The sequence below is a fragment of the Macaca mulatta genome, chromosome 19 (assembly GCF_049350105.2).
Source record: "Macaca mulatta isolate MMU2019108-1 chromosome 19, T2T-MMU8v2.0, whole genome shotgun sequence".
NCBI lineage: Eukaryota > Metazoa > Chordata > Mammalia > Primates > Cercopithecidae > Macaca > Macaca mulatta.
Genome location: NC_133424.1, coordinates 46,434,670 through 46,460,363, shown reverse-complemented (window position 1 = coordinate 46,460,363; position 25,694 = coordinate 46,434,670). Strand labels below are relative to the sequence as shown.

Genomic DNA, 25,694 nt, shown 5'->3' with positions numbered 1-25,694 from the left:
AAGCCTACGGCTAATATCATACCAAAAAGTGAAAAATGAATGCTTTCTTTCTTAAGATTGAGAACAAGTCAAGCATGTTCACCATTTCTATTCAACATCATATTGGAAGTCCTAGCCAGTGTAATAAGTCAAGAAATGGAAGTAAGAGGCATATAGATTGGGAAGGGAAAAATAAAAGTGTCCCCATCTCCAGCTGAAATGATTGTCTGTGTAGAAAATCTCAATAAATATAAAATCAATCAATAAATAAAGCAAAAACCTCCTGGCACTAATAAATAAATTTTGTGGGAAACACAGACTAATATGGCAGATGTAAATCCAATTGCATAAATAATAACATTAAATGCTGATGAAATAAACAATTCAATTAAAAGTCAAATAAAAGTCAAATATTTCAGACTAGATTGTTTTAAAAACCAAGATACAACTAAAAGCTGTCTACAGGAAAAACACATAAGATTCAAAAATATAAAGCAAAATGATGAAAAACAATATATCATGCAGTGACCACAAGAAAGCTGGAGTGGCAATACTAACATCAGAAAAAATAAGCTTTGTAACAAAAAAGTTATTACAGATAAAGAGAAACATTGTATAATGATAAGGTGGTCAGTCTATCAGAATACATAACAATATAAACATATATAACTCTAATAATAAAGCACCAAAATACATAAAGCAAAAACTAACAAAAATGAATGGAGAAATGAACAAATCCACAATAATAGTTGGAGACTTCAGTATCTCACTTCCAATAATGGATAGAACAACTAGGCATAAAATCAACAAGAAAATGGGAAGATCTGAACAGTACAAATCAACCAGATATAACAGACAACTATAGAACACTTCTCCCAATAAAGCAGAATATACATTCTTCTCGATTGCACAGAGAATATTCTATAGGATAGACCCCACACTAGGCAACAAAACAAATCTGTATAAATCTAAAATAATCATAATCATGCAGCCGGGCACAGTGGCTCATGCCTGTAATCATAGCACTTTGGGAGGCTGAGGTGAGCGGATTACCTGAGGTTAGGAGTTCACGACCAGCCTGGCCAACATAGCGAAACCCCATCTCTACTAAAAATACAAAACTTAGCCAGGTGGCGATCTGCAACCTCTGCCTCCTGGGTTCAAGCGATTCTCCTGCCTCAGCCTCCCAAATAGCTGGGACGACAGGCGCCCACCACCACTCTCAGCTAATTTTTTTGTATTTTCATTAGAGATGGGGTTTCACTATGTTGGCCAGGGTGGTCTTGAGGCCAGGCTGGTCTTGAACTCCTGACCTAGTGATCCACCCGCCTTGGCCTCGCAAAGTGCTGGGATTACAGGCGTGAGCCACCACGCCCTAAATTTTTTTTTTTTTTTTTTTTTTTTTGAGATGGAGTCTTGCTCTGTCGCCCAGGATGGAGTGCAGTGGTGTGATTTTGGCTCACTGCAACCTCTGCCTCCCGGGTTCAAGTGATTATCCTACCTCAGCCTCCAAAGTAGCTGGGATTACAGGTACCTGCCACCATGCCCAGCTAATTTTTGTATTTTTAGCAGAAATGGGGTTTCACCATATTGGCCAGGTTGGTCTCGAACTCCTGACCTCAAGTGATCCACCTGCCTTGGCCTTTCAAAGTGTTGGGACTGGCATGAGCCACTGTGCCCAGCTGACATAAATTATTAGAAGACATATACTACTAAAAGTGATTCAAGAAAAATCAGACAATTTGAATAGACCTCTAATAAGTAAAGAGATTGAATTAATGACCAAGGAAACACACACACACACCAAGAACCAGATAGCTTCACTGGCAAATTTTTCTAAAAATTTACAGAAGAACTAATACCAATTCTTCTCAAACTCTTGCAAAAATTTAAAAAAGGAGACAACGCTTTCCAATGGATTATTTGGGACCAATATTACCCCAATACCAAAACCAGACAAAGACACAAGAAAACTACATACTAGTATCTCTTATAAATATAAATGCAAAAACCCTTAACACAATACTAGCAAACTAAATCCAGAGACATACAAAAAGTGTTATACACCACGACCAAGTGGGACTTATTCCAGATATGCAACAGTGGCTTAACAGCTGAAAATTAGTGTAATACACCATATCATTAGAATAAATTACAAAACCACATGATCATTTTAATAGACAAAGAAAAGTCTTAAACCAGATGGCTTCATGAGTTAGTTCAACAAAACTGGTTTTTTTTTTTTCTTTTGAGACAGAGTCTCCCTCTGTTGCCCAGGCTGAAATGCAGCAGTGTGATCTCGGCTCACCACAACCTCTGCCTCCCAGGTTCAAGGGATTCTCTTGCCACAGCTTCCCGAGCAGTTGGGATTAGAGGTGCCTGCCAGCACGCCAGGTTAATTTTTGTATTTTTAGTAGAGATGGGGTTTCGCCATGTTGGCCAGGTCGAACTCCTGACCTTAGATGATCTGCCCGCCTTGGCCTCCCAAAGTGCTGGGATTACAGGCGTGAGCCACCGTACCTCGTCAGTGCAGCCACTATGGAAAACAGTCCAGTAGTTCCTCAAACTGTTAAAAATGCAGTCACCATTTGACCCAGCAATTTTATTCCTAAGAGAAATGAAAACTTATATCCACATAATAACACAAACATAAATGTTTATTTTAATATTATTCATAATAGCCAAAAGTTGAAAAAAAAAAACAAATATCTACCAACTGATGAATGCATAAACAACATGTGGTAAATCCACACAATGAAATATTATTCAGCCATAGAAAGGAATGTAGTACTGATACATGCTACGACGTGGATGAACCTTGAAGACATTATGTTCAGTGAAAGCAGCCAATCAGAAGACACCACATATTATATGAATACATTTATATGAAATGTCCAAAACAGGAAAACATATAGTAACAGAGAGTAGACTAGTGGTTGCTTAGGGTTGAGACGTTTGGGGACAGGAGAATAATAGCTATGGAGCATTGGGTTTCTTTTTTGGGGGTGATAAAAATATTTTAAAATTGATTGTGATGATGGCTGTACATATCTATGGATATACTAAAAACCATTGACTTGTACATGATTTTTAAAAATTTTTAATTGCTATGGGTACATCAGAGGTGTATATATTTATGGAGAACATGAGATGTTTTGATACAGGCTTGCAATGTGAAATAATCAGATCAACTTGTACCCTTTAAATGTGTGAAATGTATGGCATGTGAATCGTATGGTATGCGAATTCTATTACAATAAAGCTGTTAACAAAAAATAAAAAATTAAAATAAGTTAAAAAAGATGCCCTTTCCATGATAGAAACAGTTCAATGTGGCTGGGCTCAGTGGCTCACGCCTGTAATCCCAACACTTTGGAAGGCTGAGATGGGTGGATCACCTGAGGTCAGGAGTTTGAGACCAGCCTGGCCCACATGGTGAAACCCTGTCTTTACTAAAAATACGAAAATTAGCTGGGTGTGGTGATGGATGCCTATAATCCCAGCTACTCGGGAGGCTGAGGCAGGAGAATCTCTCAAACCTGGGAGACGGAGGTTGCAATGAGCCGAGATTGCGCCATTGCACTCAAGCCTAGGTGACAGGAGCAAGACTCCGTCTCAAAAAAGAAAAGAAAAAAGAGTTTAATGTAATTAATCAGCCATCAGCAGACTGGTTAATTGTCCTGAGGAATGGTGCAATGAATCATTGCTAATTATAGTCATCCTACAGTGCTAAGGAATGCTAGAAGTTATTTTTCCTATCTAGCTGTAATAATGTATCCATTTGCCAACATCTTCCTATCCCCTTCAACCCCATCCAGCTTCTAGTAATCACTATTACATTCTCTACTTCTGTAATATCAACTTTCTTAGCTTCCACACATGAATGAGAATATGTGGTACTTATCTTCCCATGCTTGGCTTAATTCACTTACCATAATGTCCTTCAGGCTCATTAATGCTGCCATGAATGACAAGATTTCATTATTTTTACGGTGGAAGAGTAATCCACTGTGTATCTATACCACATTTTCTTTATCCATTCATCTCTTGAAAAACACTTAGGTTGATTCCATATCTTGGCTATTGAGAATGGTGCTGCAAGTCTGCCAGACTCAGAACTTACCCACCTAGACAGACCAAGCAAGAATATAGTAGGCTCCCCCATCTATTTCATTTCGAGGCATACCATGATAAACGAGTGAATGCCAAAGGTCGCTTTGAGTCAGATTATTCTTATTACTATTTTGACTTCACTATCAACTATAGTAACCATGCGTACCTTTTCTTCAGCATGTAAGTACAGATATCTCTTTGACATTCTCATTTCCTGTCCTCTGAATATACACCCTAGAGTGTATTGCTGGACCATAGATAGGATAGTTCTATTTTTAGGTGTTTTTAAGGAGCCTCCATACTGTTTTCCATAATGATTGTACTAATTTACATTTCCACCAACAGAGTATAAGAGTTCCTTTTCCTCTACATCCTTGCCAGCTTTTGTTATTTTTTCTCTTTGATAACAGCCATTCTAAGTGAAGTGAGATGATATCTTATCGTAGTATCAATTTGCATTTGACAGATGATTAATGATGTTGAGTGTTTTCATATATACTTGTTGGTCATTTGTATGTCTTCTTTTGAGAAATGCCTATTAGATAATCTGCTGATTTAAGACTCCTTGAGGATATCTTGTAAGGCTACTCTAGTGGTGATAAATTCCCTCAGTTTTTGCTTGTCTGGGAAAGACTTTATTACTCCTTCATTTCTAAAGGATAGATTTGCTGTTACAATATTCTTGGCTGCTTTTTTTCTTTCATCACTTGGAATATATCATCCCATCAGTCCTGTAATATAAGGTTTCTGCTGAGAAGTCTTCTGTTGAGCGAATGGGAATTCCCTTATATGTGACTTGATACTTTTCTCTTGTTGTTTTTCAAATTCCCTCATGGTCTTCAGCTTTTGACAGTTTGACCAGAATGTGCCACAGAGAGGACTTTTTGGGCTGAATCTATTTGGGGACTTTTGAGCATCCTGAATTTGAATGTCCATACCTTTCCCGAGACTTGGGCAGTTCTCAGCTATTACTTTATTACATAGGTTTTCTGTGTCTTTTCCCACCTCTTTTCCTTTTGGAACCCCCAAAATTTGAGTATCTGTTTGCTTAATAATGTTCCATAGGTCTTGTAGGCTTCCTTCATTCTTCATTTCTTTCTTTATTTATTTTTGTCTGATTGAGTTATTTCAACAGACCTGTCTTCAAGTTTAGAAATTATTTCTTCTGCTTGACCTAGCCTGTTGTCGAAGCTCTCAATTATATTTTAAATTTCATTTATTGGCCAGGCTCGGTGGCTCACGCCTGTAATTCCAGCACTTTGGGAGGCCAAGGTGGGCAGATCATGAGGTCAGGAGTTCGAGACCAGCCTTGCCAACATGGCAAAACCCCGTCTCTACCAAAAATACAAAAGTTAGCTGGGCGTGGTGGCAGGGGCCTATAATCCCAGCTACTCAGGAGGCTGTGGCAGGAGAATTGCTTGAACCCGGGAGGCAGAGGTTGCAGTGAGCCAAGATCATGCCGTTGCACTTCAGTCCAGGTGACAAGAGCAAGACTCTGTCTCAAAAAACAAAAAACAAAAAACAAATTCATTTGTTAATTATTCAGCTCCAAAATTTATTTGTGGTTCTTTTTTTATGATATCCATCTCTTTGCTGAAAGTTTTCATTCAGATCATGAACTGTTTTCCTGATTATTATTATTATTATTATTATTTTGAGATGTCTCACTCTGTTGCCCAGGCTGGAGTACGGTGGCACAACCTTGGCTTACTGCAACCTCTGACTCCAGGGTTCAAGCGATTCTTCTGCCTCAGTCTCCTGAGTAGCTGGGATTACAGGCATGCACCACCATGCCTGGCTAATTTTTGTATTTTTAGTAGAGACGGGGTTTTGCCATGTTGGCCAGGTTGCTCCCGAACTCCTGACCTCAGGTGATCCACCCGCCTCAGCCTCCCAAAGTGCTGGGATTACGGTCGTAAGCCACCGCGCCCAGCCCTGTTTTCCTGATTTTGTTGAATTATCTATTTGTATTCTCTTGTATCCCATCAAATTTCCTTAAGATCATTTTAATTCTTTTTTGGGAATTGCACAGATGTTCTTTTCTTTGGGGTCTATTATTGGAGGATTACTGTGTTCCTTTAGAGGTGTCATGTTTTCTTGCTTTTTCATGTTTCTTATGTTCCTACACATCTGGTGTAATAGTTACCTCTTCCAATTTTATGGAGTAGCTTTCATAAGTAAAGACTTTTTCCTGTATATGTATCCTACAGTGTTGGTTGTGTAGGATGCTTTGGCTGTGGTTCTGGATGAACACAGTAGTATGATCTCCATGTGACTTCTTTGGCTATAATTAAAGTCAGCAGTGTCTATGAATACTTCAGTGGCCTAATATTCAGGTGTTTGAGGGGGCAGTGGTGTGGTTTTGCTGGAGGAAGGAGCTGGGTGAACCCTAGGGAAGTGTGCACTGGGCATGGTGGCTCTGCTAGTTGTGAGGCAGCATTGCCATCAGTGATGGGTACCAGACAGACAAGTCCTTGGTCCCTGAGGGATTTGCACATTGGTTCCCCATGTTTTGGGGGCTGCTATTCTGCTGTGATAGATTGCCTGTTCCCTGAGGTGTGGGGCACTGTATGAGTTCAAATGCTGGGGTCATAGCTGTACTTCTGGATCTAACTGGTGTTGTGGCATTGCACCCTTTTATGTGGACATGGTGGAATAACAGAAGGACCCTAGGGATGTGGAAATGCAGGGGCTATTGGCCCCCAGGGCAGAATGCGCTATAGCAGTGGGCTCTGTTCTCAAAATAGCCCTGTGTGGTAGCAGCCTGGGTCTTTGGGAGTGGGGCCTCAGTGTGAGTTCCTTCTGTGTAGCCATGTGGATTCTAGGCAGCTCCCTAGACTGGGTTTCAGGCCTGTGAGGACCACGAGGTCCTCTTATAGCTAGGATTGCAGGCAAGGACTGCATGGCACCTCTCACTTACCTTTTACCTGAAATGGGGTGTCCTCTTGGCTCTGCACCAATACTGCTCAGGTGCTTTGCTTCCCTCTCTATGCTGCCATCACAATGTTGTGAGTTTTTGTCACTCTTTTGCTGAACTCCAGTGTTTTCTCTTAGACACTCTACACAGCTGAGTGTTGGGCACTTCTGGTCAGCCATCTTGATGACCTCCACTAGAGTTTCTAACCTACAAAGAAGAGCCACCACAGAGCTCTTCAAGGATGCTAGGCCTCTCCTTCATAACTTTATTTCTGATAGCTAGGGTGAAAGTCGAGTCCCCTTGGCGCTCTCAATGTGTACAGATGAGCAAATCTTACATGATAAAGCCACTCCAGCATTCCAATCTCCCTGAGCCTTTGGCCGCCTTTCACTACAGCAGGAATCGCCAAATGACAGTCCAAGGGCCAAATCTAATTCCTGGGCTGTTTTCGTGTGGCCCACAAAACAGAATTGGTTTTTACATTTTTTTAGTTGAAATAAAATCAAAAGAAAAATAATATTTGTGACACATGAAAATGATACAAATTCAAATTTCAGTGTTTATAAATAAACTTATATTGGAGCACAGCCATGCTCATTTACTTACTAATTGTCCTTGATGGCTTTATTGCTACAATGGGAGAGCTGAAGAGTGAAAAACTGAGACTGGCCTGTAAAACCTAAAACATTTACTCTTTGGCCTTTTACAGAACAAAACTGTGCTGATTCATGCTCTTTAGTACACCAAGGAAATTCTGGCATTTTCAACCTATTATAGGCCCAGGTATGGGTCCATATATGAATCAGCCAACCAAGCAAACTGTCAGAGCCATTCCTAGCCCCTCAAGCTCAAACATTAAATCTCTGCTTGGTGGGCCAATGTGAATACATTTGGCTTGATCCAACTATATTGTCTTCCACCTTGATTCCACACCTTTAAGATCCATTTGTGCACATATTCCCCAGTTCTTTGTTGATATAAATTGGCAAACAGAAATTAGCAATTATTTAGGTGTGTATTGCACCCCCTCTTAGGTCACATTGTGTACTTCACCTTTCATGTTCTCTTTTTTTTTTTTTGAGACGGAGTCTCGCTCTGTCGTCCAGGCTGGAGTGCAATGGCCGGATCTCAGCTCACTGCAAGCTCCGCCTGCCAGGTTTACGCCATTCTCCTGCCTCAGCCTCCCGAGTAGCTGGGACTACAGGCGCCCGCCACCTCGCCCGGCTAGTTTTTTGTATTTTTTAGTAGAGACGGGGTTTCACAGTGTTAGCCAGGGTGGTCTCGATCTTCTGACCTCGTGATCCGCCTGTCTAGGCCTCCCAAAGTGCTGGGGTTACAGGCTTCAGCCACCGCGCCCGTTCTCTCGAGAACTTGAGTCTAGTCATAGGTCTTAGAAGTAAGAAGCAATAGGAATAGGTACTAAGGAGCATAGATGCCTTGCCTTATGGAAGGTCATTACGGTCTCTTCAGGGAAGAGGAGATTGACTTCCGCAGGTAGGAGTGAAAGGGCTGCCTCTGCGCACAAAGAGACTTGGCAGAATTTAGGGGTCTTAAAATCCTCAGCTTCACTGGAATCTGCTCATATGTCTCCATCCCAATTTTCAGGATCCCATTCCTCCCCAATCAAACCCCCAACTTTAACAAAAAAGACCGTGTGAGGTTAGAAGTTCAACTTTTGTTGGATTAGGCTTTAGCTTTGGTTTTCAGAAATCTCAGCCCTATGACTACGGGAAATACAAGTTTCTTTCAGGGCCACCACTCACAGAAGCTTTCAAGTCCCTTATACAGAATGAGAGCTGGGAAGGTAAAGTTCTGAGTGCATCATTCCACCCCAGCTGCAAGTTTTCCAGCACAGTGAGAAGAAATGAGCCACCCCATTACACTTCTTATTTTCACTAAACTGTTATGTGGAAGCAAATAGCCAGAGCCTTTCCTTCTATAGAAACCTAATACAGGAAGCTACTGGTGATGGTCTGAGTGATTGCCTTGCCACTCTATGCTATGACCTATAAGTGTACCCTTTCATCACTGAAAACAGGGTCATTAATGGCTTTCAATTTAATTAGAGAACCAATTCTAGAAAAGCCAGATCTCACTGGCAAGATTCTGGTCTTCTGGAACCACTCTTAGTACCAAATTCTGTATCAGCAAAGCTGAACCTTTAATATGTGTGTGCACGTACACACACACACAGACACACACACACACAGTTTGCTACACGAATTTGACCTTCAACAATTGTAGTTGCTAGTGAAGCTCTCTTTGCAGGGCTGTTGTCTTTGTGCTTGATGCTGTAACTTGAAACCCACAAGTGCAGGAAGTCAGGAAAGGAAAATGGAGGTAAGGTTGGGGAGAGCATGGAACAAGTTGGAACTCATAAGCACAAGCTAGAGTCCACAAGGATGGACTGAACCCCATGTTAATTCTTTTTCTTTTCTTTTTTTGTTTTTCCTTTTTTTTTTCTTTTCGAGACAGAGTTTCACTCGGTTGACCAGGCTGGTGTGCAGTGGTGTGATCTCTGCTCACTGCAACCTCTGCTTCCCAGGTTGAAGAGGTTGTCTTGCCTCAGCCTCCCGAGTAGCTGGGACTGCAGGCATGCAACACCGCGCCTGGGTAATTTTTGTATTTTTAGTAGAGATGGGGTTTCACCATGTTGACCAGGTTGATCTTGAACTCCTGACCTCAAGTGATCTGCCTGCCTTGGCCTCCCAGAGTGCTGGGATTACAGGCATGAGCAACCACGCCTGGCCCCATGTTAATTCTTCTTGTCTATGACCTTGGTATTGTGGGTGTCTTGCTGGAGTCACGGTCCTTCATCATGGAGCTAAGCACACATGCCTGGCCCAACAACTGGGGAAGCTGAAGGAGGATCCAGGGGAAGGTGGAACAGTTGCAGCCCTGGTTGCTGTCTGATAAGTGACAACTGGTACAAGCACAAAATGTCCACGGCTTCACCTCTACCCAGCAAATCCCCAACAAGAATGTCCCTTGTGGTTCACCCTAACCATAAAATTCGGGCATCTAGGGAAAAGGATTCTGGGAAGTGTAGTTTAACCTGGCCAAGGTGACACATTACAAAGCCACCTCAGGCTATGTTTCAAACCTTGTTTAACCTCCCACCATCAGCAGCTGGAGTCCTTGACTCAATAACTTCTTGAGAAACCAACAGACTTTACCAAAGCAATCGTTGGAGGTCATTCTCAACACCCCCAAGAAAAGCACAATCTAGTGTCAGATGAGAAAAGGCAGATTCCTTCCAGTTAATGTGATCTGGCCTCAATTCTTTCAAAACAAGAACTTTGACAGAACTGTACTCAGGAGGCTAGCTGAATTACAACATCCACTCCATTAGCTCCTGGCAAGAGATCTCCCCTGATGTAAGAGTGGAGGAGGAGGAGGCTTCACCTCAGACCATGATGCCACAGAAAAAGATGTCTTGTGCCAGAAAGGGATTGGGCAGCAGATGAAAAGCTCCTTGAGAGCATTGGAGGCGCTGTTGAAGCGATGTCTGGAGGTCTCTATCAAGTCTGAGAATCAGTGCTGCTGCCCTCTGGAAGTTTCAACAACCACCCGTCTTTTTTTTTTTTTTTTTTTTTTTTTTGAGATGAAGTCTCACTCTTGTCACCCAGGCTGGAGTGCAATGGTGCAATTTTGGCTCACTGCGACCTCCACCTCCTGGGTTCAAGTGATTCTGTTGTCTCAGCCTCCCGAGTAGATGGGATTACAGCCATGTGTCACCATGCCTGGCTAATTTTTGTATTTTTAGTAGAGACAGGATTTCACCCTGTTGTCCAGGCTGGTTTCGAACTCCTGACCTCAGGTGATCCACCTGCCCAGGCCTCCCAAAATGCTGGGGTTATAGGCGTGAACCACCGTGCCTGGCCAACCCCCAGTCTTAACACTTATCTTTTCCTTTTACATTGGAATAAAAATGGCTTGAGGCTCCACCTCCTGACTTGGTGGCAGCTCCCCATCCTTCTCAGTATCCTAATCAACAAATTCCTGGTGGCAATTATTTTCCTTGATGGTATTTGGGGTGTCATGGACTCAGCTAAAAGACTACATTTCTGTGTCCTTTGCAGTTAGAGGTAGCAATCCAAAGGAAGTAGAAGTCTCTGGGAGGGAATCTTGGGAAGTCTCTTTAAAAGGAGCTGAATCACCTAGTGGTGCCTTTCCCCTCCCATACTTTTTCCCCCTCTTGATTTTTCTCCTGGAATGTGGCATGATGGCTGAGGCTTCTGCAGCTATTTTGTTATCTTGAGGCTTCAGGCCACATACTTAGGGTGGCAGAGCAGCAAGTCTGGTCCCTTATATTAGGGATCCCCTTTCCCAGCCTTGCACTATGTACTTCAGAGTTGTGCTATGTGAGAGAGGAATAAATTACCTCTTTAAGTCACTGTTGTTTCTGACTGTCTCCTGAAGCTGAATACAGTTTCTGCCTCTAGAACTCTTGCTATGTGAGATAGTAAACATCCTTTGTAGTAAACAATATTACTGCCCATCAATACCCAGTTCCTTCTGATGTGGTTTGGTTGTGCCCCCACCCAAATCTCATCTTGAATTTTCACATGTTGTGGGAGGGGCCCAGTGGAAGGTGGTTGAATCATAAAGGCAGTTCTTTCTCTTGCTGGTCTTGTGATGGTGAATGAGTCTCATGAGGTCTGAGGGTTTTAAAAATGGGAGTTTTCCTGCACAAGCTCTCTCCTCTTGTCTGCTGCCATGTGAGACGTGCCTTTCACCTTCTGTCATGATTGAGGCCTCCCCAGTCATGTGGAACTGTAAATCCAATAAAGTTCTTTCTTTTGTAAATTGCCCAATCTCGGGTATGTCTTTATCAGCAGCGTGAATATGGATTAATATACCTTTCTACAAGAAGATTGCAATTTCCTGCCGTGTTGAACTCAAATGTGTCCATGTGATTTGCTTTCGCTAACGATGATGTGAGCAGAAATGAGGTGTGTCCCCTCCTGACAGAGGATATAAGAGCCAGTGTGTGTCTCACCTTGTTCCTTGTTCTGCCTTCTGCCTGCCATGATAACTAGAAACATTTCTTTTCTTTTTCTTCTCTTTTCTTTTAGACAGGGTCTCACTCTGGAGTGCAGTGGCGTGATCTCAGCTCACTGCAACCTCCATCTCTTGGGCTCAAGTGATCCTCCCACCTCACCCCCAAGTAGCTGGAACCACAGGTGCAAGCCACCATGCCCAGCTTATTTTTATTTATTTATTTTTTAAGATGGAGTGTCACTCTGTCGCCAGGCTGGAGTGCAGTGGCTCGATCTTGGCTCACTGCAACCTCTGCCTCTCAGGTTCAAGTGATTCTCCTGCCTCAGTCTCCTGAGTAGCTGGGATTACAGGCATGCACCACCACAACTGGCTAATCTTTCTATTTTTAGTAGAGATAGGGTTTTGCCATGTTGGCTAGGCTGGTCTCAAACTACTGACCTCAGGTAATCCGCCTGCCTCGGCCTCCCAAAGTGCTGGGATTACAGGTGTAAGCCACGGCACTTGGCCTAATTTTTGTATTTTTTGTAGAGACAAAGTTTCACCATAATGGCCAGGCTGGTCTCGAACTCCTGAACTCAAGCGATCCGCCTGCCTCAGCCTCCCAAAGTGCTGGGATTGCAGGTGTGAGCCACCGTGCCCGGCCCAGGCTTCCCCCATCATCTTGGGTCCCATCCTAGCTCCTAGCTGAACCGTGAGGGACATGTAGTGAGAACGAGAAACAAACCTTTGTTGTAAGCCACAAGATTTTGAGATTATTTGTGACTGTCAAATTTAAGCGAAATTGGTCTGGCTTGGTATAAGGAATTAGAGGCTGACAAGCTCTTTGGAAAGGCTAGTGGAGTGGACTCTAAGCGAAGACTGCAAATGATTCCACAACATAAGCAGACTGACTCACCCAAGGAGCTTCTCTCTCCACCCCAATCAGGAGCCCCCATTGTGCACGTCAGCTTCAGCATCTGGCTGCTCTGTCTGAGATCCAGAGATCAGAAAATCATCACTACCCAGGACAGAACTGTCTTTTTGTTTTCAATATTCTTGTTTTGGATTGAGTTATAACTTACTGTGTTAGTTCATTTTGCATTGCCATAAAAGAATACTTGAGAGAGTAATTTATAAGGAAAAGAGATTTCTTTGGCTCATGGTTCTTCAGGCTATACAAGCACAGCACCAGCATCTGCTTGGCTTTTGGTGAAGAGGCCTCAGGAATCTTTTACTCATAGTGGGAAGTGAAGGGATAGCAGGCGTGTCCCATGGCAAGAGCAGGAGCAAGAGAGAGATGGGAGGAGGTGCCAGGCTCTTTAAACAACCAGCTGTCACGTGAGCTAACAGGGCAAGAACTCAACACACAGCCATGGGGAGGGCACCAAGCCATTCATGAGGGATCCACCCCCATGACCCAATCGCCTCCCACCAGGCCCTCCTCCAACATCGGGGATCACATTTCAACATGAGATTTGGAGGGGACACACATCCAAATTCACTTACACATAGTAAAGTGTACAAATCTTTTCTTCTTCTTTTTTTTTTTTTTTTCCTTTGAGACAGGGTCTTGCTCCATCACCCAGGCTGGAGTCCAGTGGTGTGATCTCGGCTCACTGCAAACTCCGCCTCCCATGTTCAGGCGATTCTCCTGCTTCAGCCTCCTGAGGAGCTGGGATTACAGGCATGCACCACCATGCCCAGCTAATTTTTATATTTTTAGTAGAGATGGAGTTTCATCATGTTGGCCAGGCTGGTCTTAAACTCCAGGCCTCAAGTGATCCACCTGCCTTGGCCTCCCAAAGTGTTGGGATTACAGGCATGAGCCACTGCGCAAAGCCCTCGAAACTTAATTGTACAATTTGATCATCTGATCAATATATGGACATGTAATCTGCACCACTGTCATCAGGGCACAGAACATTTCAATCCTTCCAGAAAGTTCTTTCATGGCCCTTTTCAGTCTCTCCCCACCTCCTGCTGACATAGTAGAGGCCACGACTATTCTGACTTTTATCACTGTTAACCAGTTTTGCATATTTCAGAACTTCATATAAATGGAATTATATAGTCTGTGCTCTTCCCTATATGGCTTCTTTCACTCAGGACAATGCTTTTGAGATTCATTCATGTGTTGTGTAGCTCAGTCTTTCTTCCTTCCACAGTTTGTAATTCGCTCACTTGTGCTGATGGACATTAGGATTGTTTCTAGTCTTTTTGCTGTTACGGATATTGCTGTAAACATTTGCATGTGAGTCTTTGTGTGAACATATGGATTGATTTCTCTTGGATAAATACTTAAGAGTTGAATTGCTGGGTCACAGGTTAAGTGCACATTTACCTTTTTAAGAAACTGCCAGTTTTCTTTTCTTTCTTTCTTTCTTTTTTTTTTTTTTTTTTTGAGACCGAGTCTTATTCTGTCACCCAGGCTGGAGTACAGTGGTGTGATCTTGGCTCACTGCAACCTCTGCCTCCTGGGTTCAAGTAATACTCCTGCCTCAGCCTCCTGGGTAGCTGGGATTACAGACGCCCGCCACCACACTCAGCTAATTTTTGTATTTTTAGTAGAGATGGGGCTTCACCATGTTGGCCAGGCTGGTCTCGAACTCCTGAGCTCAGATGATCTTCCAGCCTCAGCCTCCCAAAGTGCTGGGATTACAGGTGTGAGCCACCACACCCAGCCGAGAAACTGTCAGTTTTCTAAAGTGATTGTACCCCTTTCTGGTCCAGCTACAAATGGAAATTCCACTTGCTCCACATCCTCTTCCCACTTAGAAGTGTCTGTCTTTTTAATTTTAGTCATCCTAGTGGGTGTGTGGTGGTATCTCATTGTGATTTTCATTTATTTTTACTGATGACTGTTGATATTGAACATCTTTTCATGTGCTTATTGGCCATTTAGATCTTCCTTCCTTCCTTCCTTCCTTCCTTCCTTCCTTCCTTCCTTCCTTCCTTTCTTTCTTTCTTTCTTTCTTTCTTTCTTTCTTTCTCTCTCTCTCTCTCTCTCTCTCTCTCTCTCTCTCTCTCTCTCTCTCTCTCTCTCTCTCAAAATGGAGTCTCTCTGTTGCCCAGGCTGGAGTGCAGTGGCAGAATCTCAGCTCACTGAAACCTCCGCCTCCCAGGCTCAAGCGATTCTCCTGCCTCAGCCTCCTGAGTACCTGGGACTACAGGTGCCCACCACCACGCCTGGCTAATTTTTGTATTTTAATAGAGATAGAGTTTTGCCATGTTGGCCTGGCTGGTTTCGAACTCCTGACCTCAGGTGATCTGCCTGCCTCAGCCTCCCAAAGTGCTGGGATTACAGGGGTGAGCCACCATGCTTGGCCAGTGTAGATATTCTTTTATGAGCATAACTGCCTTTTAGTACATACAAGGCTAGTGACTGGACACTGGAATAGTACAGCCAAAAAAACTCAACACTTTCACTATCCTATGAGCTCACAGCAAACAGCAAATGGCACAGAAAGATGGTCTCTTTTGGTCTTCCAAGTCTCCTGCAAGGGCCTCTAATTAGCAGAGCTGAATCCACACCCAAAACCACATCTTTGAGCACATCTGGGAAATACAGTATTAGCGTTTTCATCTCTACCCCATGGAAGATAGAAAGAATGAGTGGGGAGAGAACACCGAGGACCAACCCCACTCATCCTCCACTTGAGTTAGCACTGCCTCTATTCTACACAAGGACGCTGTCAGGTATTCTCCTGAACTGACATGGTAGCACACGACGTGGTTTTAGGCCCCAAACAAGGTAAAATCACATTGAGTCACATGGCCAGAAAGTAAATCACCTTTGAATATCTCTTCTTTTTTTGCTTGTTTTTGAGATGGAGTCTCACTCTGTCGCCCAGGTTGGAGTGCAGTGGTATGATCTTCGCTCACTGAAACCTCCACCTCTTGGGTTCAAGTGATTCTCCTGCCTCAGCCTCTCAAGTAGCTGGACTACAGGCAGGCGCCACCACGCTTGGCTAATTTTTGTATTTTTAGTAGAGATGGGGTTTCACCATGTTGGACGGGCTGGTCTCAACCTCCTGACCTCAGGTCATCCACCTGCCTCGGCCTCCCAAAGTGCTGGGATTACAGGCATGAGCTGCTGCCCCTGGTCTTGAATATCTTAATCCATCAAATGAGATGAGGGAGAAAGTCTCTATAGTAAGGAATTAATTTTACCCCAAAGAAAGGGCTGACTTTTGGCCTTGCTGTTGGAAGATAATCTCTAAACCCTTGGAATATTCTGCCTGATAAGAGTGTCTCTATTTACATAGGGACCTAGGGCCATGCCAGATCATTTCTAACAGTGTGATTTCCGGTGGGGGCTATGGGCCACACAGTATCAGTTCCACCCCGGAGGGGCTGGAAACTAATGTCGGTCACACATGTGGTCAATTACGTCTATGTGACTGAACCCCAGTAAAAACCCTGGACGCCAAGGCTCGAGTGGGTTTTCCTGATTGGCAACACTCTGCGTGTACTGTCCCACATGGGTACCCACAGAAGACAGTGCTGGGCGGAGACAGCGGAAGCTTTGCACTTGGGACATTCCTGGATGCTTCCTCACGTGTCTCTGTCCTTGGCTGGCTTTCATCTGTTTCCTTTCACTCTAATAACCCATAACTGTGAGTCTGAGAGCATTCAGTGAGTTCCGTGAGTCCCTGTAGTGAATTGTCAAACCCTCGGGAACCCTCAAACCTGCAGCTGGTGTCAGAAGTGAGAGTTCTCCTGGGCCTCCCAAACCCTGCAGTTTCTTTGGGCAGCAGCGTGAGGACCACCTCCCTGATATTTGAGGGTCTCCCTCCAACACCACAGACCCAGGCCTCTGGCTCAGAGCCCTCTGCAAGAAACTCCAGACCCAGCTAGAATGCAGCATAACATCTTCATTTCTTTTCACTGAATGTATTTATTTATTTATTTGACAGAGTCTCACTCCGTCGCCCAGGCTGGAGTGCAGTGACACGATCTCACCTAATTGCAGCCTCTGCCTCCTGGTTTCAAGCAATTTTTGTGCTTCAGCCTCCTGGGTAGCTGGGACTACAGGCGCGCAACACCACACTCAGCTAATTTTTGTATTTTTATGTAGTAGAGACGGGGTTTCACCATGTTGGCCTTGTTGGTCTCGAACTCCTGACTTCAGGTGATCTGCCTGCCTCGGCCTCCCAAAGTGCTGAGATTACAGGCGTGAGCCACTGCACCTGGCCTTGGATTTATCTTTATAGCTATCTTCTATCTATATTAAGCAGTACTGATTTTCCATATATGATTGCAGGTTTTAAAATAAATATGTTTAAGCTAAAAAGGGAGTTGATCTTTCAAAAGAGAGAATAATAGTACAGATGGGGTGAAAATATGTCAGAAGTTGGTAGCATGTGATGATTGAAGTTTGAGAACTATTGTCCTAGAAACATCTTGCACACACCGACTGGCACCACCCCGCCAGCAGGCAAACATAGCTGTCAGCATTTCCTGTTCTAAGCAGAAATTTATCTTCCCTACCACAACCTATGTCCCCCACTCCCCAGTGCTTCTCAACGTTTTCAAAAAGCGACCTGCAGTATGAAATGCATTTCATAGCACACTATCATGTATACTGTTAGGTTGAGCCATATGACATTGCTAGTTTTATAGGTCAAACACATTTGAATATTGCCATTTTCAAATGATTCAATTTAATAGACATACTCAGGCTGGGCAAGGTGGCTCATGCCTGTAATCCCAGCAATTTGGGAGGCCGAGGTGGGCAGATCACCTGAAGTCAGGAGTTCGAGACCAGCCTGGCCAACATGGCGAAATCCCACCTCTACTAAAAATACAAAAATTAGCCAGGCGTGATGGTGGGCATCTGTGATCTCAGCTGCTTGGGAGCTTGAGGCAGGAGAATCGCTTGAACCTGGGAAGCGGAGGTTACAGTGAGCTGAGATCGCTCCACTGAGCTCCAGCTTGAGAGACAGAGTGAGACGCCATCTCAAAAAAAAACAACAAAAAAAGACATAATCCATTATATATATAAATGTATACTCATATCTAGATGACATCCCCTCCTGATCAGTTAGACATCTGTTCTGCTTTAGGTGGTAGGTGCAAATAATGAAATAATTTTAGTATCCCCCTGTATGTGCATAATATACATAGTATAACATATATATGTATACATATATAATGTATATAACATGCTATATATTATATATAGTCTTACATTTGAGATTAGTGATGCAGTAATAACATTTATAATGATGCATTAAAACAATGTTATTGTAATTATAATTGTCATATTCTATACATTATATATATTATTATATTACATACAATGTTTATGACATGCTATGCATATTATATATATACAATCTTACACTTGTTATTAGTGATGTACTAATGTCTTTTTAAAATTATTCTTTCTTTCTCTCTTTTTTCTTATGCTACTCAGAGCCCACTAAACTGATTTAGTAACCCGTGAATGGGCTGTGACCTGAAGTTTGTGAAACATGGTTATGCAAGCCCTGTGACCAGGACCTTGTCTCTTGACTTTGGCATGACCCTTAAGCCTGGGTAGAGCTCTGGTCTAAGTCCTGCACTTCAGGGGCCCTGCTGTGGCCTAATCTGGTGGAGCCAAGGGCCTTTAGGAAGTGCCCACCAGCATCTATGCTCTTCTTGACCAAGTTCTAGATCCCTAGGACCCCTGAATTCCTCTCTCAAATTGCTCTGAGCCCATGCCGGGGCCTGCAAGGCCTTCTTGGTGGACACATTCCTAAGCCAAGAAGTGGCCCAGATGGTGGCCATATGTGTACTAGGGGCTATAGATGGAACTTGGAGGTGCAGGCTGTGGCGTCCACACTCATGTATGCAAGGCCCCTCCCAGTGTGGGAAGGGACTAGAAGTAGGAAGGAGAGGGGATCCCTGTGATCTGGGACTTCCAAACCCTTAAAAATGTTAAGGGTGAGCTGACACTGGGTACCTGCTCCCCTGTGGGGACCATACCAGTGTTCTCAAACTGCCTGCAGGCAGAAGCCAGCCTTGGCTCTCTCTCTGGCCAGAGTCACCCAGCACACAGAGTCACCTGCACCCACCTACCACCATCCTGTCTGCCACACACTAGACTGGCTTCCTTCACTTTATTCCCTGCCTTGGCTTTTTTTATTTTTCTTTTTTAGAAACAGGATCTCACTCTGTCACCCAGGCTGGAATACAGTGGCTCAATCACAGCTCACTAAAATCTCGACCTCCTGGGCTCAAGCAGTTCTCCTGCCTCAGCCTCCTGAGTAGCTGGGACTCTAGGCATGCACCACCACGCCCAGTTAATATCTTTATTTTTTGTAGAGACAAGGTCTCACTATGTTGCCCAGACTGGTCTTGAACTACTGGCCTCAAGTGATCCTCCCGCCTCAGCCTCCCAAAGGGCTGGGGTTATAGGTGTGGGTCACCACGTCCAGCCTTTGTTTATTCCTTGAGGGCCCCAAGGCAGCCCCTGCCTCCTCTTTCCACTCCCCTGTCCCAAATGATCAGAGATCCTGGGGAAAAGACCACAGTGCTTTACTTTTTGTCTGAACAGAGGAGATAACTTGAGGGACAGTCCCCAAGGCGCCAGGCAGCCTTCAGGGGCGGGTAGGGTTGGGGGAGGTAGGAGACTCGGACCGGCAGCCCTGGCTCCAGCTTCATCGTCTGTGCCTTCCCTCTCTGGCCAGGCTCTTCAAGGGGATGCAGGAGGCTGGGCACGGTGAGCTGGCAGGGGGCTTGGTCTTGGGGTGCTCAGCGGGTTGTCGGTTCCTGTTTCTGATGGGCTCACCTGCAATAATTCCGGCATAACCCGGACAGCTGTCTGCATTTGCCACCTGTGGGGGAAGGAAATGGTTCAGTCATGAGCTACAGCGATATTGATTCTTCTTGTGTGTTCTGGGGCTGGGGAAGCAGGTGGATCAACCCTGCCCCTAGGGAAGCTCAAAGGCAGCTCCATAAACAAATGATGGAGAAACGCACTGAGAAGCCCTGCGAGAGGCGCTTCCCACACAGGCTCACAGATGAGCCGTTTGGGAACTCCCATTATTTTGTATGTCACTTATTCATTCATTCAGGCACTAAGAACACAGTTGAGGACAAAGAAAAAAATCCCTGCCCTGGCAGAGTTGTCTTTCTATGGGGAAAGACCAACGAGGAGAAAAATAACAAAGTCAAATGTGTGAAGGCACTACGTGGGATGGTGTTAAGTCCCATGATGGGAAATAAGGCCAGGAAGGAGGCATGGAGGCCCAGGAGCTGGGCTCATTCTCACAGGAGTGGCTACTGGGGCTTCAGTGAGGAGGTGACTTTTTTTTTTTTTTTTTTTTTTGAGACAGAGTCTTGCTGTGTCGCCCAGGCTGGAATGCAGTGGTGCAATCTCAGCTCACTGCAACCTCCACCTCCTGGGTTCAAGTGATTCTCCTGCCTCAGCCTCCCGAGTAGCTGGGATGACAGGCACATGCCACCACTCCCAGCTAATTTTTGTATTTTTAGTAGAGACGGGGTTTCACCATGTTGGCCAAGCTGGTCTTGAACTCCTGGCCTCAAGGGATCCACCTGCCTTGGCCTCCCAAAGTGCTGGGATTACATACGTGAACCACTGCGGCCCGCCAAGGAGGTGACATTTGAGCAAAGGTCTGAAGGAGGTAAGGGAGACACCTGGAGGAAGGGTGTTACAGGCAGAGGGAACAGCAGTGCAAAGGCCTTGAGGTAGGAGGACACAGATGGGCTCCAGAGACTCATCTGTGGCTGGTCCAGAGTGAGGGAGGGGGGGCCTTAGAAGCCAAGGGTACTTTAGAAAACACCGGCCACCCTTGCCTCCTCCAGCCCCTCAGCTCTCTGGCCTCATCTTCTTCTACTCTCCCGCAGCCTATCCTGTCCTGGCTACTTGGCTTCCTCCGCTGCTACAGCAATGGGCGCAGCTCATTCCTGCCTCCAGGGCTTGGCACTTGCTGCCCTCTCTACCTGGTGATTCATCTTCTCATCATCAGGTGTCAGTTCCAATTTCACCACTCCAGGGAGGTCTTCTCTCCCCACCCCTCTCTTCCCCGTCACTCTGCTTTATTTGGCAAGTATCTTTCTCTGTATCCACTCATTCATGCATTTATTTGCTTATCATCTTCTCCTGACCAGATGTGAGCTCCTGAGGACAGGGACCAGGGCTGCTTGTCACCACCATGCCCCCAGTATCACCCAGCATAGGTTTGGCACAGACGAGATGCCCACAAGTATTTACTGTTGGAAAAATACATGGCCCCAGAGCTAACGTTCAGGCTCTGCTCTCACACAAACCTGGGTCCAATCCTTCACTGATTCTTTTTTTTTTTTTTTAATTAAAAAAAATTATTTGTGTAGAGACAGGGTCTTGCCATTTTGCCCAGGCTGGTCTTGAACCCCTGGGCTCAAGCCATCCTCCCACCTTGGTCTCCCAAAGTACTGGGATTAGTGAGCCACTGTGACCCGCCAGCAAATGAATTCACTGACTCTTATGTGCTGCATGACCTTAGGCAAACTCCTTAACTCTCTGAGCCTTAACTTCACCACTGGGGTGAGAATAGAGCCTGGCGCAAAGTCAGGATCAACACACACATGTTGCATAAATGAGGCAAGAGTGCTTGACTCTCAGATTCAGTGGGGATTACGCATATATCAGGAATCATGTTTTATGATTGTTAGAATTCTGCCTCTCCCCTTAAGGCAAAAAAAGATGTGACTATGCTCATTTTCTTGATAAGGAAGTTGGACAAGAGAGGTAATGAAACTTGGCATTCGTTATACAGATTAACTGACAGCTTGTGTTTTATTTCACCCACAACATTTTGAAAATCTTTTTTAAAAATTAGTTTCTCTGCTTGTTATTCTGCCTTTCCCCACACCTTCCTGTCCCTGCGTTGGGCCCTGGGCCCCTTGCCCTCTAGTTAAGCATTGGCAGGAGACAGTGGGGTGGGAGGAGAGGGAGGTTTAGGCATCTGATCCCTACCACCCCTGCTCCCTCCTGGTTTGGTCACAAGTGAGGCAGTGGCTGGAACCCTCTTTCTGAGACCACAGCTCCTGCCAGCAGCCCCACCCCCAGTTCCATCTCTCACCAGGCCTCCTGCAAAGCCAGTATCTCCTCTCGTCCCTCAGGCTGGGGGATAACAGGTCTCCATCCTTGCTGGTCCTAGGGCACTGCACCATCTCATTACCCTGACTGTACCTCGGAGATATCACTCTATTAAACGTTCTCCAGTTAACCCTTTGCAGGTCCTTCTGCCACCTGCCATGAATCTGATCAACACAGCTGTCAACATGTGGGTACCAAAAGATTTTACAGAAACATTAAACTCTTAAAATAGTAGTTACTCTGGCTGCTCCAAGCCTCTATTCTTGCTGGATTGAGTGGGTGAGGTTGTTCCATGAGGCATTTAATCCTCAAGTGTCTCCTCCCAACACAGCCTTGTTTAACCCTTGTTCCCTGCCGGGCCTGGGTGCAGTGAGCTTGTGACTGCTGGGGTGGTATGCTGACTGCCAAACGGCCCTTAGTCTCTACCCCTCCCTGTCAGTATCCACGTCCTTTGCCATGTGACTTTGCCTGTCTTCCCATCAAGAGGTGGAGTCTATTTCCTTGAGTGAAGCCCAGCCTTGTGACTTGCTTTGACCTATGGAATGAGGCAGAAGTGATAATGGCCAGTTCTGAGCCTACATGCATTCACTGTCTCTTAGACCCCTGCCACCACCATGTGAACAAGCCCAGGCTAGCTTAGTGAAGGATAAGATGATGAGGCAAGGAGCCAAGGTGCCCCAGAAACAGAGTTTCCTGCTGACCCACAACTGAACTCAGATGCAAGAGTAAATCCAGTTGAGACCAGAAGAATCATCCAGCTGAGCCCAGCCTACATTTTCAAACTGTGGTCTTGAGAGCTCAATAAATGGTCATTATTTTAAACCACTGAATTCTGTGGTGGTTTGTATGGATATGCAGCTAATAGATACCTCATTTAAAACAAAATTGCCCAGGGACCTTTGAGAACCCAGCCCTCAGTCATAAGCCCCCTCCTGGTCTTGGTGCCCTTCCCACCCAACCCCAGTTCTCACTGGTGAGGATGATGATGCCTGTGATGAACAGCACAGCTGCGACCAACAGCCCCCGTTTCCGGAGGGTGTGTTCATCTGCAGAGAGAAAAATGAGGGGTAGAGTCAGAGGGGCCTTCACCTTTCCTTCCCCACATCTTCCTGTGGATAACTTACCATAGAAGAAGGGGTCATCCTCGTGAAAACCTGGAGAGGCAGACAAAGAGCAAGTCAGGGTTCAGCAAAGGTTTGTGAAGTGAATATAAGAATGGCAAAGTTGCCGGGCGCGGTGGCTCACGCCTGTAATCCCAGCACTTTGGGAGGCCGAGATGGGCGGATCACGAGGTCAGGAGATCGAGACCATCCTGGCTAACACGGTGAAACCCCGTCTCTACTAAAAATACAAAAAATTAGCCGGGCGCGGTTGTGGGCGCCTGTAGTCCCAGCTACTCGGGAGGCTGAGGCAGGAGAATGGTGTGAACCCTGGAGGCGGAGCTTGCAGTGAGCCGAGATCGCGCCACTGCACTCCAGCCTGGGCGACAGAGCGAGACTCCGTCTCAAAAAAAAAAAAAAAAGAATGGCAAAGTCAGGAAAGGGGACACCTGGGTACCCTTAGAACAAAAACCAAAATCCTCACCATGGCACACAATCTGGTTCCCATTATTCCTCTAATCTCATTTCCTCCCCATTCCCCTCACTCCCTGCACTCCAGTCCTATCGGCCTCCCTGCTGTTGAACATGCAGGCACCTTCTCACCTCAGGGCCTTTGTACTGGCTGTTTCCTATGCCTGGAACACACTTTCCCTAGACATCCGCATGACTCCCTCCTTCACTCCCTTCCCAGTGGGGCCCTCCCTGGTTTTGTATATGAAATACAGGTTGACTATCCCTAATCCCCAAATCCAAAATCCAAAATGCTCCCAAATCTGACACTTTCTGATATCACATCAGAGGTGTTTGAACCAGAGCAACTCCATCTCGAATAGGATAAAATAAGGCTGAGACCTACTGGGTTGTATTCCCCAGAGGTTAGACATTGTTAGTCATAGGATGAGACAGGAGGTTGGCACAAGATACAGGTCATGAAGGCCTTGCTGATAAAACAAGTTGCAGTAAAGAAGCCAGTTAAATCCACCGAAACCAAGATGGCAATAAGAGTGACCTCTGGTCATCCTCACAGCTCATTATACGTTATTTATAATACATTGGCATGCTAAAAGACACTCAAATACCAGCACCATGACAGTTTACAAATGCCATGCAATGTCAGGAAGTTACCCTATACAGTATAAAAAGGGGAGAAACCCTCAGTTCCAGGAATTGCCCACCCCTTTCCCAGAAAACTCATGAATCCATCCCTTGTTTAGCATATAATTAAGAAACAACCATAAAAATAGGCTGCTCTGTCTATGGAGTAGCCATTCTTTATTCCTTTACTTTCTTAATAAACTCTATGGACTCACTCTGAATTCTTTTTTGGTGCAAGATCCAAGAGCCCTCTCTTGGGGTCTGGATTGGGACCCCTTTCTGGTGACAGTCTGACATGGCACCGAAAGGAAGTGCCCATTGGAACATTTTGGACTTCAGATTTTTGGGTCAGGAATGCTGAACTGGTAAGTATAATGCAAATATTCTAAAACCCGAAATCTGAAAGACTCCTGGTCCAAAGCATTTTGGATAAGGAATATTCAACCTGTACTCCCCAGTCACTCTCTAACCCTACTTTATTTTTCTTGATAGCAAGTTAAAATCAACTGATACATAATTATTATGATTATTTCTTGTTGTGTTTCTCTTACCACTAGAATAGTAGTTCCATGAGGGCAGAGATTTTGTCTGGCTTGTTCACCACCCTATCTCTGTCCCCTGGAACCTAGCCTAGCACACAACAGGTACTCAGTGAATATTTGTTGAATGAATGGATGAATGGTCTCTATGTGACCCATGGGCATATCATTTCCATTCATTCACTCGGGAGTTGACTGGGCAGGAAGTGGAGGATAAGATCACCAGGGAAAGAATCAAATTGCCCCTAGAAACAGAGCTCCCTGCTGACCCACAACTGACCTCAGAGACTTGAGTAAGTCCAGCTGAAACCAGAAGAACCAGCCAGCTGAGCAAACCCTAGATTTCCAAATTGCAGAAATGAGAGCTAAATAAAGTTATCATTTTAAGCCACTGAGTTTTTAGGTGGTTTGTATGCAGCAATAATTTATGCATTCATTTATCTATTCAGACATTTATCATGTGCCCACCCTCTGCCAGACTTGAAGTCATTTACTCTCCCATCACGTGTTTACTGAGAACTATTCTGTGCTGGGCTGTATTCCAGGTGCTGGAAATACACAGTGAACAGAAAATAGCCTGCTTCCAGTCTGGGGAGGCAATTACTGACCAGATGGCTTGAGGGTCTGGGGGTCTGTCTGGACATCTGTGCTTGGGGATGGTCTCTCAGAGAGCGTCGTGGTGTCTTCAGTGGGATGAGCTGAGAGAGTGGCCATCAGTGGAGGGCAGGAGTGAGCCATGGAGGCAGAAACAAGGGATATTACTGAGAGTCTGCATCTGGAAGAAATCCCTCTCCCACATCTACACAGCTGGTGTGCAGGGTCAGGCATCCCCCCTACTCCATACCAGAGGCAATAAGTAATGGCAGGCATTAAAATGCTGA

The 25,694-nt window shown here is 45.0% G+C and overlaps 1 protein-coding gene and 1 long non-coding RNA gene across 15 annotated transcripts in view; both read right to left on the bottom strand.

Annotated features, from left to right (window-relative positions):
* LOC106994737 (uncharacterized) overlaps positions 1-13,202 on the bottom strand; it is a 33,529-nt gene extending 20,327 nt beyond the window's left edge. Inside the window, exons 1-2 of the long non-coding RNA XR_013410501.1 lie at positions 13,075-13,202; positions 12,909-12,982 (exon numbers count right to left, since the gene is read on the bottom strand). This is a non-coding gene — a long non-coding RNA (uncharacterized LOC106994737). The remainder of the gene's footprint in view (positions 1-12,908; positions 12,983-13,074) is intronic.
* A 6,294-nt stretch (positions 13,203-19,496) lies between these two features.
* FXYD5 (FXYD domain containing ion transport regulator 5) overlaps positions 19,497-25,694 on the bottom strand; it is a 16,349-nt gene continuing 10,151 nt past the window's right edge. For 8 of the 14 annotated variants that reach the window (XM_015123659.3, XM_077982214.1, XM_077982212.1 and 5 more), the window contains 4 exons: positions 25,422-25,511; positions 23,204-23,233; positions 23,051-23,125; positions 19,497-19,812 (listed from right to left, as the gene is read on the bottom strand). In XM_015123659.3, coding sequence (XP_014979145.3) covers positions 19,763-19,812; positions 23,051-23,125; positions 23,204-23,233; positions 25,422-25,511 — 245 coding nt within the window. In that variant the 3' untranslated portion in view covers positions 19,497-19,762. Of the gene's footprint in view, positions 19,813-22,948; positions 23,126-23,203; positions 23,234-25,421; positions 25,512-25,694 lie in introns of those variants that run through there. The other 6 variants (XM_028840231.2, XM_077982210.1, XM_077982209.1 and 3 more) reach the window with 3 other exon arrangements.